Raw genomic sequence first — 14,118 nt, 5'->3', positions numbered from 1 at the left:
TCAAAGATAAGAAAAGCTTTTGAAGAGAGCCTCATGAACTAAGGTGCAGAAACACAACCCTAAATCACCTGTTTGAGAATTTTATGTGGCTCAGTATGGCTGCAGTGATGGGAGGTGACACAGTTACAGAAGAGAATATCCACTTTAATGAGGGAACTATATTGTATAGTCTTAAATGCCATACTAAGAATCTAGATTAATAGGTGTTAAAGGGACACTAAAGGTGTTTGGACAGGAGTAATATTAAATGTGTCTATGATTTATTTATTTAACCGGCAGAGACAAATCCCATCTACTTGCTTATTTTCCAAATGCCTTTTTAAAAGATTTATGTATTTTTTATGAAAAGGCAGATATGCATAGAGGAGAGACAGAGAGGAAGATCTTCCACCCGTTGATTCACTCCCCAAGTGACCACAACGGCTGGTGCTGCACTGATCTGAAGCAGGAGCAAGGAACCTCCTCCAGGTCTCCCACGTGGGTGCAGGGTTCCAAGACTTTGGGCTGTCCTTGACTGCTTTCCCAGGCCACAAGCAGGGAGCTGGATGGGAAGTGGAGCTGCCACTTAGAATTAGAACCGACGCCCGTATGGGATCTGGGCGCATTCAAGGCAAGGATTTCAGCCACTAGACCACCACGCCAGGCCTTCAAACGCCTTCTATGGAGAGTGTTTGGCTGGGGCCAAAGCTGGGAATCAGAAATTCAAACTAGGTCTTCCACGTGGATAAGCAAGAAACCAATTCCTTGGTCCCAGCATGGTAGCCCAGAGGCTTCAGTCCTCACCTTATATGTGCCAGGATCCCACATGCCAGTGCATATCCCGGCTGCTTCACTTCCCATCCAGCTCCCTGCTTGTGGCCTGGGAAAGTAGTCTGAGGATAGCCAAAGCCTTAGGACCCTGCGCCTGTGTGGGAGACTTGGAGGAGGCTCCTGGCTTCTGGTTTCAGATTAGCTCAGCTCCGTTGCGGCCACTTGTGGAGTAAACCAGCGGATTTCTCTCTGTCTCTCCTCTCTGTAAACCTGACACTCCAATAATAAATAAACAGACAAACAAACAAACAAATAAATAAATGAATATGAAGAAAAGAAAGAAACCAGTTACTCAAGCCATCAGTGTGTGCATTAACAGTAAACTAGGTTCAGGAGTCAAGGCAGTAATTGGATCCAGGTGCTACAAATTGGAATGTGACTGTCTTAACCACCATTCTAAATGCCCAACCATATTCCTGTGTTTTAGAACACTTAGTTGTAAGGAAGAATTATTCAAGTTACAGAGATTAGAAGCAGAATTAGAGAGGGTTACAAGAACCAGTTGTTGGGACTGGCGCAAAGACTCACTGGCTAAATCCTTGCCTTGTGTGTGCTAGGATCCCATGTGGGCACCAGTTCTTATCTTGGCTGCTCCACTTCCCTTCCAGCTCCCTGCTTGTGACCTGGAAGAGCAGTAGAGGGTGGCCTGAGGCCTTGGGATCCTGCACCCACAAGGAAAACTTGGAAAAAGCTCCTGACTCCTGGCTCCAGTCTTCAGATAGACTCAGCTCCGACTGTTGCAGCCACTTTGGGGGTGAACTGGCAGATGGAAGATTTTTCCCTCTGTCTCTCCTCTCCTTCTTTCTGTAAATCTGCCTTTCTAAGAAAGAAAAAACAGTAGTTGTTTTGATTTTTGTAAAGTGTTGTTTACTGATTTTATTTTTTAAAAAGATATATTTGATTTTTTCAAAGAAACACTTAAATATATTTGAAAGATATACTTACAAAAAGAGAAAGACCTTCCATGTACTGGATCACATTGGAAGTCAGGAACCTGGACCTCCATCTGGGTCTCCCATATAGATGGCATGGGCCCAATCACGTGAGCCATCTTCCACTTCCAGAAACTTGATCAGAAACAGAGTAATGGGGACTTGAACCAGCACTCCTACGGCATGTAGATGTTACATAATGCCAGCCGTGTTGTTTATTTTTTTAAGTACTTGTTCAGGGCCTGGCATAATGGCTCAGTTAGCTAATGTTTTGTCTTGCAAGGACCCAGATCCCATATGGGTGCAAGTTCATGTCCTGGCTGCTCCACTTCCCATCAAACTCCTTGCTTGTGGCCTGGGAAAGCTATAGAGGATGACCCAAAGCCTTGGGACCCTGCACTGACATGGGAGGTCCAGAAAAAGCTCCTGGCTCCTGGCTTCAGATGAGCTCAACTCTGGCCATTGTGGGCACTTAAAGTAATGCCACCTGGAAATCAACCAATGGATGGAAGATCTTTCTTTCTGTCCTTCTTTCTGTAAATCTCATCTTCCTTTCCAATAAAAATAGATAAATCTTAAAAAAAAGATCTAGAAGAAAAGTACTTTTGTTACAATTGTCCGTGTCTCTGTTCCTCTTCCTTTAACAACAGGAATCCAGAAACCTTTTGGACCACCACAGGAATGTTTCCTCAGGAGTTCATTATTTATTTTCACAAACATGTAAGGATTGAAAAGCTTGTCATCCAAAGTTACTTAGGTGAGCAAATTGCACGTTCGGTTTCATCATCCTTAAGTATTTCTGTAGGCCTAGAGCACACACATGAACTCGTGGCAGGACAGTAATTGCTCTTTTCAGCTTAGAAGCCAGTGAGGTTGCTGGGGTCGGAGGGTGCAGATTAGGACACAACCGCCTTGGGCCCAGCAGCCCCTCTGAAACTGCGGAGCTGAAGCACTTCTGAAGTACATAATCGTTTCCATGCCATGTACTCTCTGAAAGTCTTTGGTCAAAGGTCCTGTTATGCACGTAAGAAGTGATCCTGCCGGGGTGCCAACTTCTGTGACATCTTCATATTCTAGACACATCCAGCCTGCGGTCCTCTTGTCAGACTCTTTCTGAAAATGTGACGACCCTAACAAGTCCCAGTGATACTTTTGGATTCTTTTTTATGACCAGTGGCGTCTGCTTGAGGAAGAGAATCTCCCACTGAACCCTGTTCTAACCCTGTCTGTGTTTATTGAAGGATAAAAGGGAACAAACAAATCATAGCAGGAAACAGAATATATTCCAGCTGGTTCAGAAGAGGCTTTATTGATGGAACAGTTAGAAAATTATGGCCTGGGTTGGAGAGAACACACAACTGATGATGTGACCCTCAGCAACTGGCCACAGCAGGAAGCCATGAACACTCCCAGGACCAGGGAAGGAAATGGTGATAGCAGAGCCCAGTGAGCTTGGGCCTCCTGCCCAGCAGAGGCTGACACTGTGAAGGGACAAGGCACCATCAAGGACATGGCACTGGAGTAGGAGGAAGTGGCAATATACCAACCCACTGCCTTGCGGCCTACCTTCCATTGTTGGTCCACGCTGCAGCCCCAAGGTGTGCTCGGGCTTCTGCAGTCCACAGGGCTCAGGCCCTCAGGACAGAGAAGGAGAGGAATAGATCTGGTACAATGTGGACTAGGTCAGGAGCAGCGGGGAAAGAAAAAAATACAGAAGAAAGATGACTGATACGTCTCCTCTGTTATTGCCTGAAGAGACTCTGGAGCCAGTGGGCCTGAGGGTTGGATTCTCGTTCTGTAACATACTGGCTCCATGCCGTTGGACACCAGGCCTGGCTTTCCTCAGCCTGTTTCCTCATCAAGAAAATGAGTTACTGACACCTTTCTCCTAAGAGTATACTCACCAGTGAATGAACAAATAAACAAATATGCCAAACTTGCAGTGGGTTCTCCTAGTTCGCAATAAGACCACATAATAGTGGTACAAGTACTACTCTATTAAAAAAATGGTGATACCAAATTCAACTATTTCTGTAGTATATAATTGCAAGCATTGGTAAGATTAGTCACACAGGAATATATTTTGCCATAGAGATTTATAGAAACACACAATGAATAACTTCCAGAATGTGTTTCTTTTTTTCCGCCAGAACACAGTGTTCTTAATCCCAGTGCTGTGTAGACCCACCAGTGTATGACAGTGTCAGGCAGAGAGAAGAAACACAGGGGTGCAATGTCGATTCAAGAAGGCAAGTTATCGTTTACATCCTGTGTTTGTTTATACCGTCAGTGCGGACCCTGAGGATCGAGAAGAGCACGTCTAAGGAGCCGGTAGATTTCGAGCAGTGGATTGAAAAAGGTATGTGCACATGGCCTTGTGGTTATGCTGAGCATGGAGATTCTTTGCCCTTTGATTCTGCACTTCCGCCTGGCTTATATTTTGTGAAAAACAATAACTTGAATGATTGCTTGACATGTTTAGGTAGGACCCAGAAAACATGCAGATTTGGATATTTGTCTGTTTCTGCACCTACTAGCAATATAAACATTGACATATTATTTAATCTCTCTGAATTTCAAAATGCTTATCTAAGAAATGGAAACAACACCTAACTTGTCTTGTATACTTTTAAAGAGACTCCCTCTTCACTCATTCCAACAGAGACGTGACCTTAACTACATATTAGCCCCTCTGACTGTCACACCACAATGCCATCCACAGATTTCCAAAGTTGTGCTCTGCTCATTTTGTTTCTGATTCTCATCATAAAACTTGCCAGCAGCAGATAACATCTCACACTTGAGCCTGGGGCTTTACTGCCTTGGAATTGCCTCTGCCAAAAAAACCAGCCCACCATCATTTTTTAAAGATTGATCTATTTATTCTTATTTAAAAAGCAAATATACAGAGAAAAGGAGAGACAAGGAGAAGATCTTCCATCTGCTGGTCATTCCCCAAATGGCTACAACAGCCAGAGCTTTACTGGTCTGAAGCCAGGAACTTCCTCTGGGTCTCCCATGTAGATACAGGCACCTAAGCACTTGCACCGTTGTTCACAGCGTTCCCAGGCACATTAGCAAGGACCTGGAGTGGAAGTGGAGCAGCCAGGACTCAAACTGGTGCCCATATGGGATGGCAACTTGGCAGCTGGTGGCATTACCCATTATGTCACAGTGCTAGCCTTGCATTACCCACATATACCAGCATTCTAGTCTAAGTGCTTACCAAAATTTCCTGTAACACTCTACCTAGTGTATATGTTGTTGTTATTTTTTTTCTAGCCTTCTCCAAACTCTTCCATAAACTGATTTCAAAGATTCCTGGACTTCTTCATGTACAGTTTCTGTATTGGTCCATTTTTTGGTATTATAAATAAGATGTCTATGGTCCTAGACAGTCAGCGATCCTGTGTATGCCACTGTGGCCTCAGTAAGGTGCTTGCATTGGTGACAGATAGAAGTCAGTCCTGAGACAGCAAAGTGGAAGCAAGAGGCTTTCATCGAAGAGAACAGCAAAGAACAACAGGCTTCCTCACAGAGCTGCCCAGTGTGTTTCTATTACGGGAAACAGGTGCAACAGGGGCAATTACTGCCTCAGCTCTTGTCTCACATTAAAGAAGGACTTCCATGTGGACAAATCAGTGTGCAAAGTGAGATTTATTAAAGACAGAAACCTCCGGTGGCTGCAATCAGAAAGGGAGCTCAAAGAGAGGAAAAGCCAAGTAAATGTTCAAAGTAGGGTCTTTTGAGGACAATTTGCTTTGGATAAAACCAAAAAGGCAACAGAGGAATGGGACAGATAACTTCTTTCTATTCTCATACTAAGACTGGAAACTTTGAAGGGGAGGATCACTACTTCCTTACTATTCTTTTTTTTTAAAGATGTATTTATTTTTATTGCAAAGGCAGATATACAGAGAGGAGGTGAGACAGAGGGGAAGATCTTCTGTCCAATGGTTCACTCTCCAAGTGACCGCAGTGGCTGGAGCTGAGCCAATCCAAAGCCAGGAGCCAGGAGCTTCTTCCAGGTCTCCCACGCAGATGCAGGGTCCCAAGGCTTTGGGTCATCCTTGACTGCTTTCCCAGGCCACAAGCAAGGAGTTTGATGGGAAGTGGAGCAGCCGGGACATGAACTGGCGCCCATATGGGATCCCAGAATGGGCAAGGTGAGGACTTTAGCCACTAGGCTACTGCACTGAGCCTAACTTCTACACCTTTAAAGGGACCCTCCCACCCTTCTTTCTGTAAATCTGCCTTTCCAATAAAAATAAAGAAATCTTAAAACCTATATTAAAGAAAAAAACTTTAGTAGCAGCGGCATTGTCACATAGCAGTCTAGGTTGCAACTCTGGTATCCCATAGAGGGGAACTGTTCTTCCAGTCCAGCTCCCTGCCAATGCTCCTGGCAATAGAAGATGGCCCTGCCACCATGGTTTGAGACCAGCCTGGAGTTTTTGGCTCCCGGCTTCAGCTTTGACCATCACTGGCTGTTGGAGCCATTTGGGAATGAACCAACAGATGAAAGATTTGCTTCGTTCTCTCTTGTTCTTTCTTTCAAATAAATAATTCTTTAAAATATTTTAGCAGGCCCAGCACAGTAGCCTAGTGGCTAAAGTCTTCACCTTGCACATGACAGGATCCCATATGGGAGCCGGTTCTAATCCTAGCAGCCCCATTTCCATCCAAAACCCTGCTTGTGGCCTGGGAAAGCAGTTGAGGATGACTCAAACCCCTGGGACCCTGCACCCATGTAGGAGACCTGGAGTAGGCTCCGGGCTCCTGGCTTCAGATCATCGCAGTTCTGGCTGTTGCAGCCGCTTATGGAGTGAATCAACGGATGGAAGATCTTCTCTGTCTTTCCTCCTCTCTGTATATCTGACTTTTAAATAAAATAAAATATTTTAGCAAAAGAAATGAAAGCATCTATGATGAAAAGTTAGCGATTATCCATTCTAGCTGATAGGAAAATATAGAAGTCACTCTGTTCTCTCTTATATATCTTAGAGATTTTCTAGTTTTTCCTAACTAAAACAGGAAAAGTAAGGAAATAAAAGAGGTTATTTAGGCTGACTTATGTGCAGATGAAGCAATTGCTATGATGCCAGCATCCTGCAGGAGCGCCTGATCAAGTCCCTGTTGCTCCGCTTCTGATCCTTCTCCCTGCTGATGTGCTTGGCAAAGCAGTGGAACATGGTCCAAGTGCTTAGACCCCTATGTCCTTATTGGACACCTGTAACAAGGTCCTGGTTCCTGGCCTGGCCTCGTCCTGGCCCAGCCCTTGCAGTTGTGGCTTTTTGAAGAGTAAATTGAAAGCTGGAAGATCTCTTTCCGGGGATGTGGTGGGAGCAAGGTCCTGGACTCGGACTTCAGATTTCCTCCAGTGTCAACACAACTTCCAAGTTCCACCATCCCTTCAGACTCCTCAATAACGTGTTTGCACCTCAAAAAAAAAAAAAAAAAAAAAAAAGATGGAAGATCTCTGGTTTCTGCCCCTCTTTTTTGTAACTCTGCCTTTCAAATAAAAAAATTAAAGATTTATTTATTTTTATTACAAAGTCAGATATATAGAGAGGAGGAGAGATAGAGGGGAAGATCTTCCATCCGATGATTCACTTCTCAAGTAGCTGCAATGGCCGGTGCTCTGCTGATCCGAAGCCAGGAGCCAGGAACTTCTTCCAGGTCTCCCACGTGGGTGCAGGATCCCAAAGCTTTGGGCCGTCCTTAACTGCTTTCCTGCTTGTGGCCTAGATAGGAAGTGGAGCTGCTGGGATTAGAACTGGCGCCCAAATGGGATCCCGGGGCCGTTCAAGGCGAGGATTTAGCCACTAGGCCATGCCGCCAGGCCCAAATAAAGAAAAATTTTTAAAAAGGTTATTATTTACTCTTTGTGGAGAAGTTTTGTAAGAACAAGAAATGTTAGCATAACTTGACTTACTACCTGTTTCAGCAGGGATTGGCATTTACATGCATATAACCATGAAGTATTGATTTCAAAATTGAAAGGATAAAACCAGGGAGAAGTTATAGAAGGAGAAGAAAAGGAGGACTAGGTTAGGAAACGTGCTTTCATCTGTCATAGTATAAAGCCAGTAAAAAGTTGGTAAATGAAAGAAAACCAAGCATATGGTTCTAGGGGAACAGGTACAAGAGTTGCAATCTTCCTACTGGGCAGAGGCGTGTAGGAGAGAGGTGACACAGGGTCATTGTTCTTCAGGATCTCCCGAGGGGGTTAAGAAAGAGAAGCTTGCTTCCCCCCCATATGGCTTTCTGTACTCTATGGCTTTTACAATTTCAAGTAGTGCTAACGTCTAGTAATGTCAATAGCTGTATCTGTTAAAGATTTCCTGTTTCTAGAATGTTTGCTATTAACTCATGATCAAATAAATTAACCTATCCCACAATCACCTAAGTCAAGGTTTTTAAAATTTGAATGCCAAGAGGCTGGTATGCGCCTGCAATGCCAGCATTCCATATGGGTGCTGGTTCAGGTCCCGACTACCCTACTTCCTATCCAACTCCCTGCCAGATGCCCCAAGTGCTTGGGGCCCTGCTCCCTATGTGAGAGACGCAGATAAAGCTCCTGGCTCCTGGCTTTATCCTGGCCCACCACTGATGGAAGATCTGTCTCTCTGTAACTCTGATTTTCAAAATAAATAAATCTTTAAATAAGAAAGACTTGAATGTCAGGAAGGGTTACTTTTATGGGGTACAGATGTCTGCATTGTAGTGAAAATTCAATGTGAGACTCTGAGCTCTCGCGGCCACTCACAGGAATGACAGAAGACTCTTGTCAGGTCTCCTTATTGCCAGCTAGAGCCAGCAAATGGATGCTCATGGTTTAAAACATTCTTAATTTATATTTCTTAAATATAATTCACATTTGCATTTCATTTTGCTAATATTTATGAGTATCTAAGAGCTGATAAAAAATTGTCCTGTTTTTACCTTTTACATAAACTCTGATTTTATATGAAATTTGACACACACCCCCAACACTGATAATTCCTTTAAGTCAGGTATTAACTTACTGTTTGCCAAAAGTCATGTTTTGCTGAACATACATCTCAGTAGCCTTCCTTTTTGTATTTTAGACCTTTACTCGTGTCTATTAAATTTATGTTTTAGACTTAGCACACACGGAGGGACAACTTCAAAATGAAGAAATTGTGGTAAGTAAATAATCTACATTGAGGCAAATATGAGCTTTGACTATCAGCACTAGGTGTTTGCGGCTGATCTCTGCCCGCACAAGCTGAAGGATTAGCAGACAGCCTTGTGTTCCCACAGGTTCTGATGGTGGGTCTGGCCGTGGTTCTCGATGGTGTTATGAACATGAGGTATTCTTATGTAGACCCTTACCCATCAGAAAGCTGACAGTAAGGAAGCAACAGAATTCACTCATTTGGTCGTGCCATGTTCCGCGCATTCATTTCTGTTGAAATCTGTGCTTTGCTTTGTCTCACTTGCTCCCGTAGACTATTTGGAACAGAAATTTAAAGAGAGCAAGATGTCAGACTCGGATGCTCATGTAAGCGTGAAAGGACAAGGGCAATTCAGATAGGGGAACTGGAGCATGGGATAGCAATAAAGGAGCCGCAGCGAGAGGCAGTGGAAAGGGCACAAGGGGTTTTCGACAGCATTCCATCGGGCTCTGCCTGTCAGGCGAGATGAATGCCTGCTGATGAGGAAGCTGCTGCTTCATCAGGAGTTCCTGCGTCCCCAGGGGCTCGCCAGGCGCAGCTTTCAGAGCAGCACAAAAAGGAGAACCATCTCAGGTGCGCTTCTGTGAATGCCAGGGTTGGTTTCACCAAGGCCCTGGTAAGGGAGAGTTTACTTCCCCTTGCTTGGTTCCCTTCTCTCCCACCACAGTTTGCCCAGGCAATGAGGAGGCCAATGGAAGTCCAGAAAAAGGACTTCTTGTCTGCACACGCTGAGTCGTGATGAGGAAGCCTTCACTTGGCTTGCTAACTTGCTTTCAGGACTCGCAGGAGCTTAGGGAGTCTCCCTGGGGAAGCCCTGCTGAGGGAGCAGAAGCTGGCAACACGCCGCAGCAGCCTCGCCTCGCCTGTGCTTGTGTTTGTCTGCCTTCGGACCACGTGCATTGCACACCTGCAACACCACCACATGGACAATCACGTAATAGTTTTTTGCCAGAGTCCAGTTCCAGCCTAGTTCCGAGCTTGAGAAGGGTGTGTGGAGTAGACGTAGAGAGAAAAGACATGGACCACTACAATTTCATGATCATAATGGACAATGCAAGAAAGCTGTTCCCTTTATTTATACAGAAGTGGCCACAAGCTCTGGCACAGACTTTTTATGTCATGGTCAAGTGGGTGTTTCCAAGGATAATTCTGCTGTTTATTTTTATTTCACCTTAAAGCAGGATGTAGTCCATCTTGACCCTGTTGTCAGGAAGTTCTCGATAGAGGTGCATATCAATCAGTAACACATTCCTGCTACAGTCCTCATTCTGCAACTTAATCTTGAATCAGTTAAGGGAGGAAATGCATCACAGAAGGAGGGACCAAAAAATGAAGGATGATCAGTGGGGACAGCAGAGACAGAGACAGAGACAGCATGAATTGTAAAAGGCACTTTTGCAACATCAACTTCCATGCTGATGTTGATAGTAAAAACCAACTCTGGGGCCCGGCACCGTGGCCTAGCGGCTAAAGTCCTTGCCTTGAAAGCCCCGGGATCCCATATGGGCACCGGTTCTAATCCTGGCAGCTCCACTTCCCATCCAGCTCCCTGCTTGTGGCCTGGGAAAGCAGTCAAGGATGGCCCAAAGCCTTGGGACCCTGCACCCCCGTGGGAGACCCGGAAGAGGTTCCAGGTTCCCGGCTTCGGATTGGCGTGTACCGGCCCGTTGCGGCTCACTTGGAGAGTGAATCATCAGATGGAAGATCTTCCTCTCTGTCTCTCCTCCTCTGTGTATATCTGGCTGTAATAAAAAAATGAATAAATCTTTAAAAAAAAAAAAAACCAACTCTGCAGCCAGCAAACAACACCTAAATAAATTACAGAATTCTCATGGGGGTGGTCCTATGTCTACGCAAAAGGAGGTGAAACTGCCTTCAGGTGGTTGTAGAGACATCCTCTGGGCCCTGCCATACAGAGGAAAATTCCTCCCGGCCTTGCCTACAGGGGAACAGTTCTCCACACACTTTCCTGTGCTCCACATCCACTGCATGGACCCCAGCAGATTTTTAAAAAATTATTTTGACAATCTTTACATAATTGATTAGGGCACAAAGGGTCAAGGGCTACAGTAAAGTAGGTAAGACCATTGTTTCCTCATTATTGTATTATTATTTTTTCTGTATCTGGGGTGAGGGGGGAGATAAAGGGAGAAGCCTCACCCTACCTCCCAACCATCCCAGAGTCCCTGACGTGGGGGCTGCTCCGAGAGCATTGCTCAAGTGGTTCTGATAGTTCAGCAGTTCTGAATTGCTGCCAATCTTGCCATTCCAAGCACGATGAAATCTCTCCAGAATACACTGACTGACATAGTCCACCTTAGAGTCTCCATTTGCCCAGATTTTCACTGCCAACTCTTGACTGGGGTAGATGACCGATTTGCTCTGTCCTCTGTTGTGGTACCAGGTGTCCTCTGCAGGTTCCGATGGTCTGCCATATCCTCCATGTGCACCTGGGTATGCTGTTCACTGCTCCGTTTAAGCCTCTGAGGAGGCTCAGCTTTGACATTTGCACCCCATAGTCAGACCATGGAATCTGCACTTCTCTTCATGGTTGGGATTCTGAGATCAGCAGTTCAGTTGGAGGGATCCCCAAAGAAACTTCATCTGAGATGATCCCAGACCTGATTCTTGTGTGTGTATGCCAGTACAGGGTCTGACACAGTCCATCATCCCAATCAACTTATGCATATGCTGGTGGTTGCAATTGCTAGGTCAGTTTTGTTTCCAGCCCTGTCTTCTACACAAACTAATGGGTATTGCAGTCCAGTCTGATTCTGCTCAGCACATACTCAGCCCTCACACAAACCAGTGGGAGCTACAGTCTAGTCAAAGCAACCCACAATAACCCCCACCAGGCCTGCCCCCTGCCCTGATTCCCATGCTTGCCAGCATGTACAGCAGGCTGGTCCAGTCTATCCCATATCCATTCAGCTCTCATACATGTCAATTTGCATTGAAGCCTAGTTCAACCCAACCAGCCCCACTATCCAGCCCACGCATATGCTGGTGGGTGCCTTTCTGTCTAGCTACCACTGCCCCAGTCCTGGTTTTCATGCTCTCCAGTGGGAGTGATAACCCCAGAGGGAGATGCCCACTATTTCCCTACAGGATCCACTCCCACATCATGGATTCTCCAGGTAGTTCTGCAGTTTAACTTGACAGAATTAGCCCCCAGTGCCAGCATCTGCCAGCTGGTGCTGCGGCAAAGCCCAACCAACCCTCATCCACCTACTCTGATTTATACTTGTACCAGTAGGAACAGTCAGCCCAGCCTGGCTTTTCCCTGATCCAGCTCACATGAGGCCCACAGGTGTTGTAGCCCTGCCTGGTCTGGTCTGCCCCCATTCCAGCTCATGCTCTCCAGTGGGAATGGCAGTCCAGCAGGGGAGCCCTCCACTTTCCCCCTACTTGCCCATGGGCACTGTCACCACACGGTGAGAGAGTCCTGGCTGTTGGGAGGCCAGAAAGAGATTTCTCCTCCCATGGTGAGTACGCCATTGGTGTTAATGACTCTTCCTAATGTGAGCCCATCCCTGTTCTGACACTCAGAGCGGACATGCCCTCAGCCATAGCTTTCATGCGGATTGGCATGTGATGTTGTGCACTAATAGCCCATCTCAGGACTCCCGTGTGGGCTGGTGAATCAGTCTGACCCAAACAGATCTTATGCACTCTCTCCTCCAAACTACCAGATCTCAGTCCCCATGCTTACCAGCAATTTCAGTGACCCCCGTTGCTGAAGTCCCTAGATTCATCCCTCACCTACACTCACATTGACCTTATCCATGGATGTCTCTAGGCAACAATTACATACCCATAAATCCTAGCGCTCGCCACCAGGTGGCCAGCAGGAGGAGCCTCACAGCACTTAGTACACTGGCCACCCAAAAGCTGAGGATTCACACACCACGTGGCGATGATATCCATGGCAGAAGTCCCAAACATTGAGTCCAGCCTGGCTCAGGTAACCTTCACAGCCGCCATGCTGCTGAGGGCTCCTTTTTCCCCAACTCCACGGTCGAACAGCCATCCCCTAGGTTTCTTCTGCCGCAAGTTGGTGGCAGGGCGGGGCCAGAGACCTAATCCCATTCCTGAGATTCCCTCATGGTGTACTCACCATGGGGAGAGAAATCTCTCAGGCCCCTTAGGTTCCTCCTGCCACAAGGTCTGCATAGCATTTTAAACTCAATGTTCTGTCACAGACTTCCTGATTGTAGTATCAAGATCACATTTACCCCAGCTATAGGCAACTGACTATGTTGCTTTGTACCTAGTACACTGCTGGGAGGAAAGCAGCTAATAGCTAGTGGGAATCCTGGGCCTGGCTAATGCCAAATCTGTGTTAACTATACCAGTGTTCCAGCATAGTTGCTTATTCTATTCAATTTTTTTTTTAAATATATGTTGGGGGCAGACATTGGCAGCCAGCAGGATCTGGAGACCCATGTGTGAGGTTGCATGGGCCCTGGGTAGGCAGGCAGGGCCCAAGGCTGCCACAGCATACTACCAGAGGACTGTGCTTAGGGATTTGCATGCTAGCAGGCATTGGAGGCTGTGGATTGCTTAGGGAAGCAGGTCTGGAAATGTGGGAAGGGATGACTACTAAGGGAGAATGTGACAGGTGAGCGACTTCTGGGGGCCTTCCATCAACCAGGCTACTGCAGTTACAAGTAAACAAGGGGGCTGAGACTGGGTGGTGTAGAGACAGGAAATTGGAGAGCCTTTTGAGGCCAAACCAATATACCTGCATGATGAACCAAGGACACAGCTTACCATAAAAAATGCTTTAGGACAGTTTATAAAAACTAACTGTAGATACACAGTTGTAGTTTGCAGCTGTACCTGGGTTGGCTTAGCTTCTGAAGATCACAAGTCTAGAGTATTGATGTTCGTGCTGCCTGCATGTCTGCTCACAGCTCCTCACAGCTTGTCCATGGTTACCTAGAATCACTGACAGCATCCCTATTGTTTTCTCCCCACAGGTGCGCGATGGCTCTGCCACCTACTTGAGATTCATTATTCTCTCAGCCTTTGATCATTTTGCATCAGTGCATAGCATTTCCGCAGAGGGAATCGCCGTCTCCAATCTTGCTTAGTTACTGAAGCAAAAGGTTCTGACGATATTTAAACCCAAAGATGTCCCTGAGAATCTCTATTAAAAGGATTCATATCAA

The 14,118-nt window shown here is 46.0% G+C and overlaps 1 protein-coding gene across 7 annotated transcripts in view; it reads left to right on the top strand.

Moving 5' to 3' along the window:
* IFT25 (intraflagellar transport 25) overlaps positions 1–14,118 on the top strand; it is a 25,866-nt gene extending 11,748 nt beyond the window's left edge. For all 7 annotated transcript variants that reach the window (XM_058655603.1, XM_012928017.2, XM_012928015.2 and 4 more), the window contains exons 3-6: positions 2,393–2,499; positions 4,033–4,101; positions 8,868–8,911; positions 13,927–14,118. In XM_058655603.1, coding sequence (XP_058511586.1) covers positions 2,393–2,499; positions 4,033–4,101; positions 8,868–8,911; positions 13,927–14,040 — 334 coding nt within the window. In that variant the 3' untranslated portion in view covers positions 14,041–14,118. The remainder of the gene's footprint in view (positions 1–2,392; positions 2,500–4,032; positions 4,102–8,867; positions 8,912–13,926) is intronic.

The sequence above is a fragment of the Ochotona princeps genome, chromosome 2 (genome assembly GCF_030435755.1).
Source record: "Ochotona princeps isolate mOchPri1 chromosome 2, mOchPri1.hap1, whole genome shotgun sequence".
In the NCBI taxonomy this organism is placed as follows: domain Eukaryota; kingdom Metazoa; phylum Chordata; class Mammalia; order Lagomorpha; family Ochotonidae; genus Ochotona; species Ochotona princeps.
Note: the sequence above shows the minus strand (reverse complement) of the source record. Positions and strands in the feature narration are given on the sequence as shown.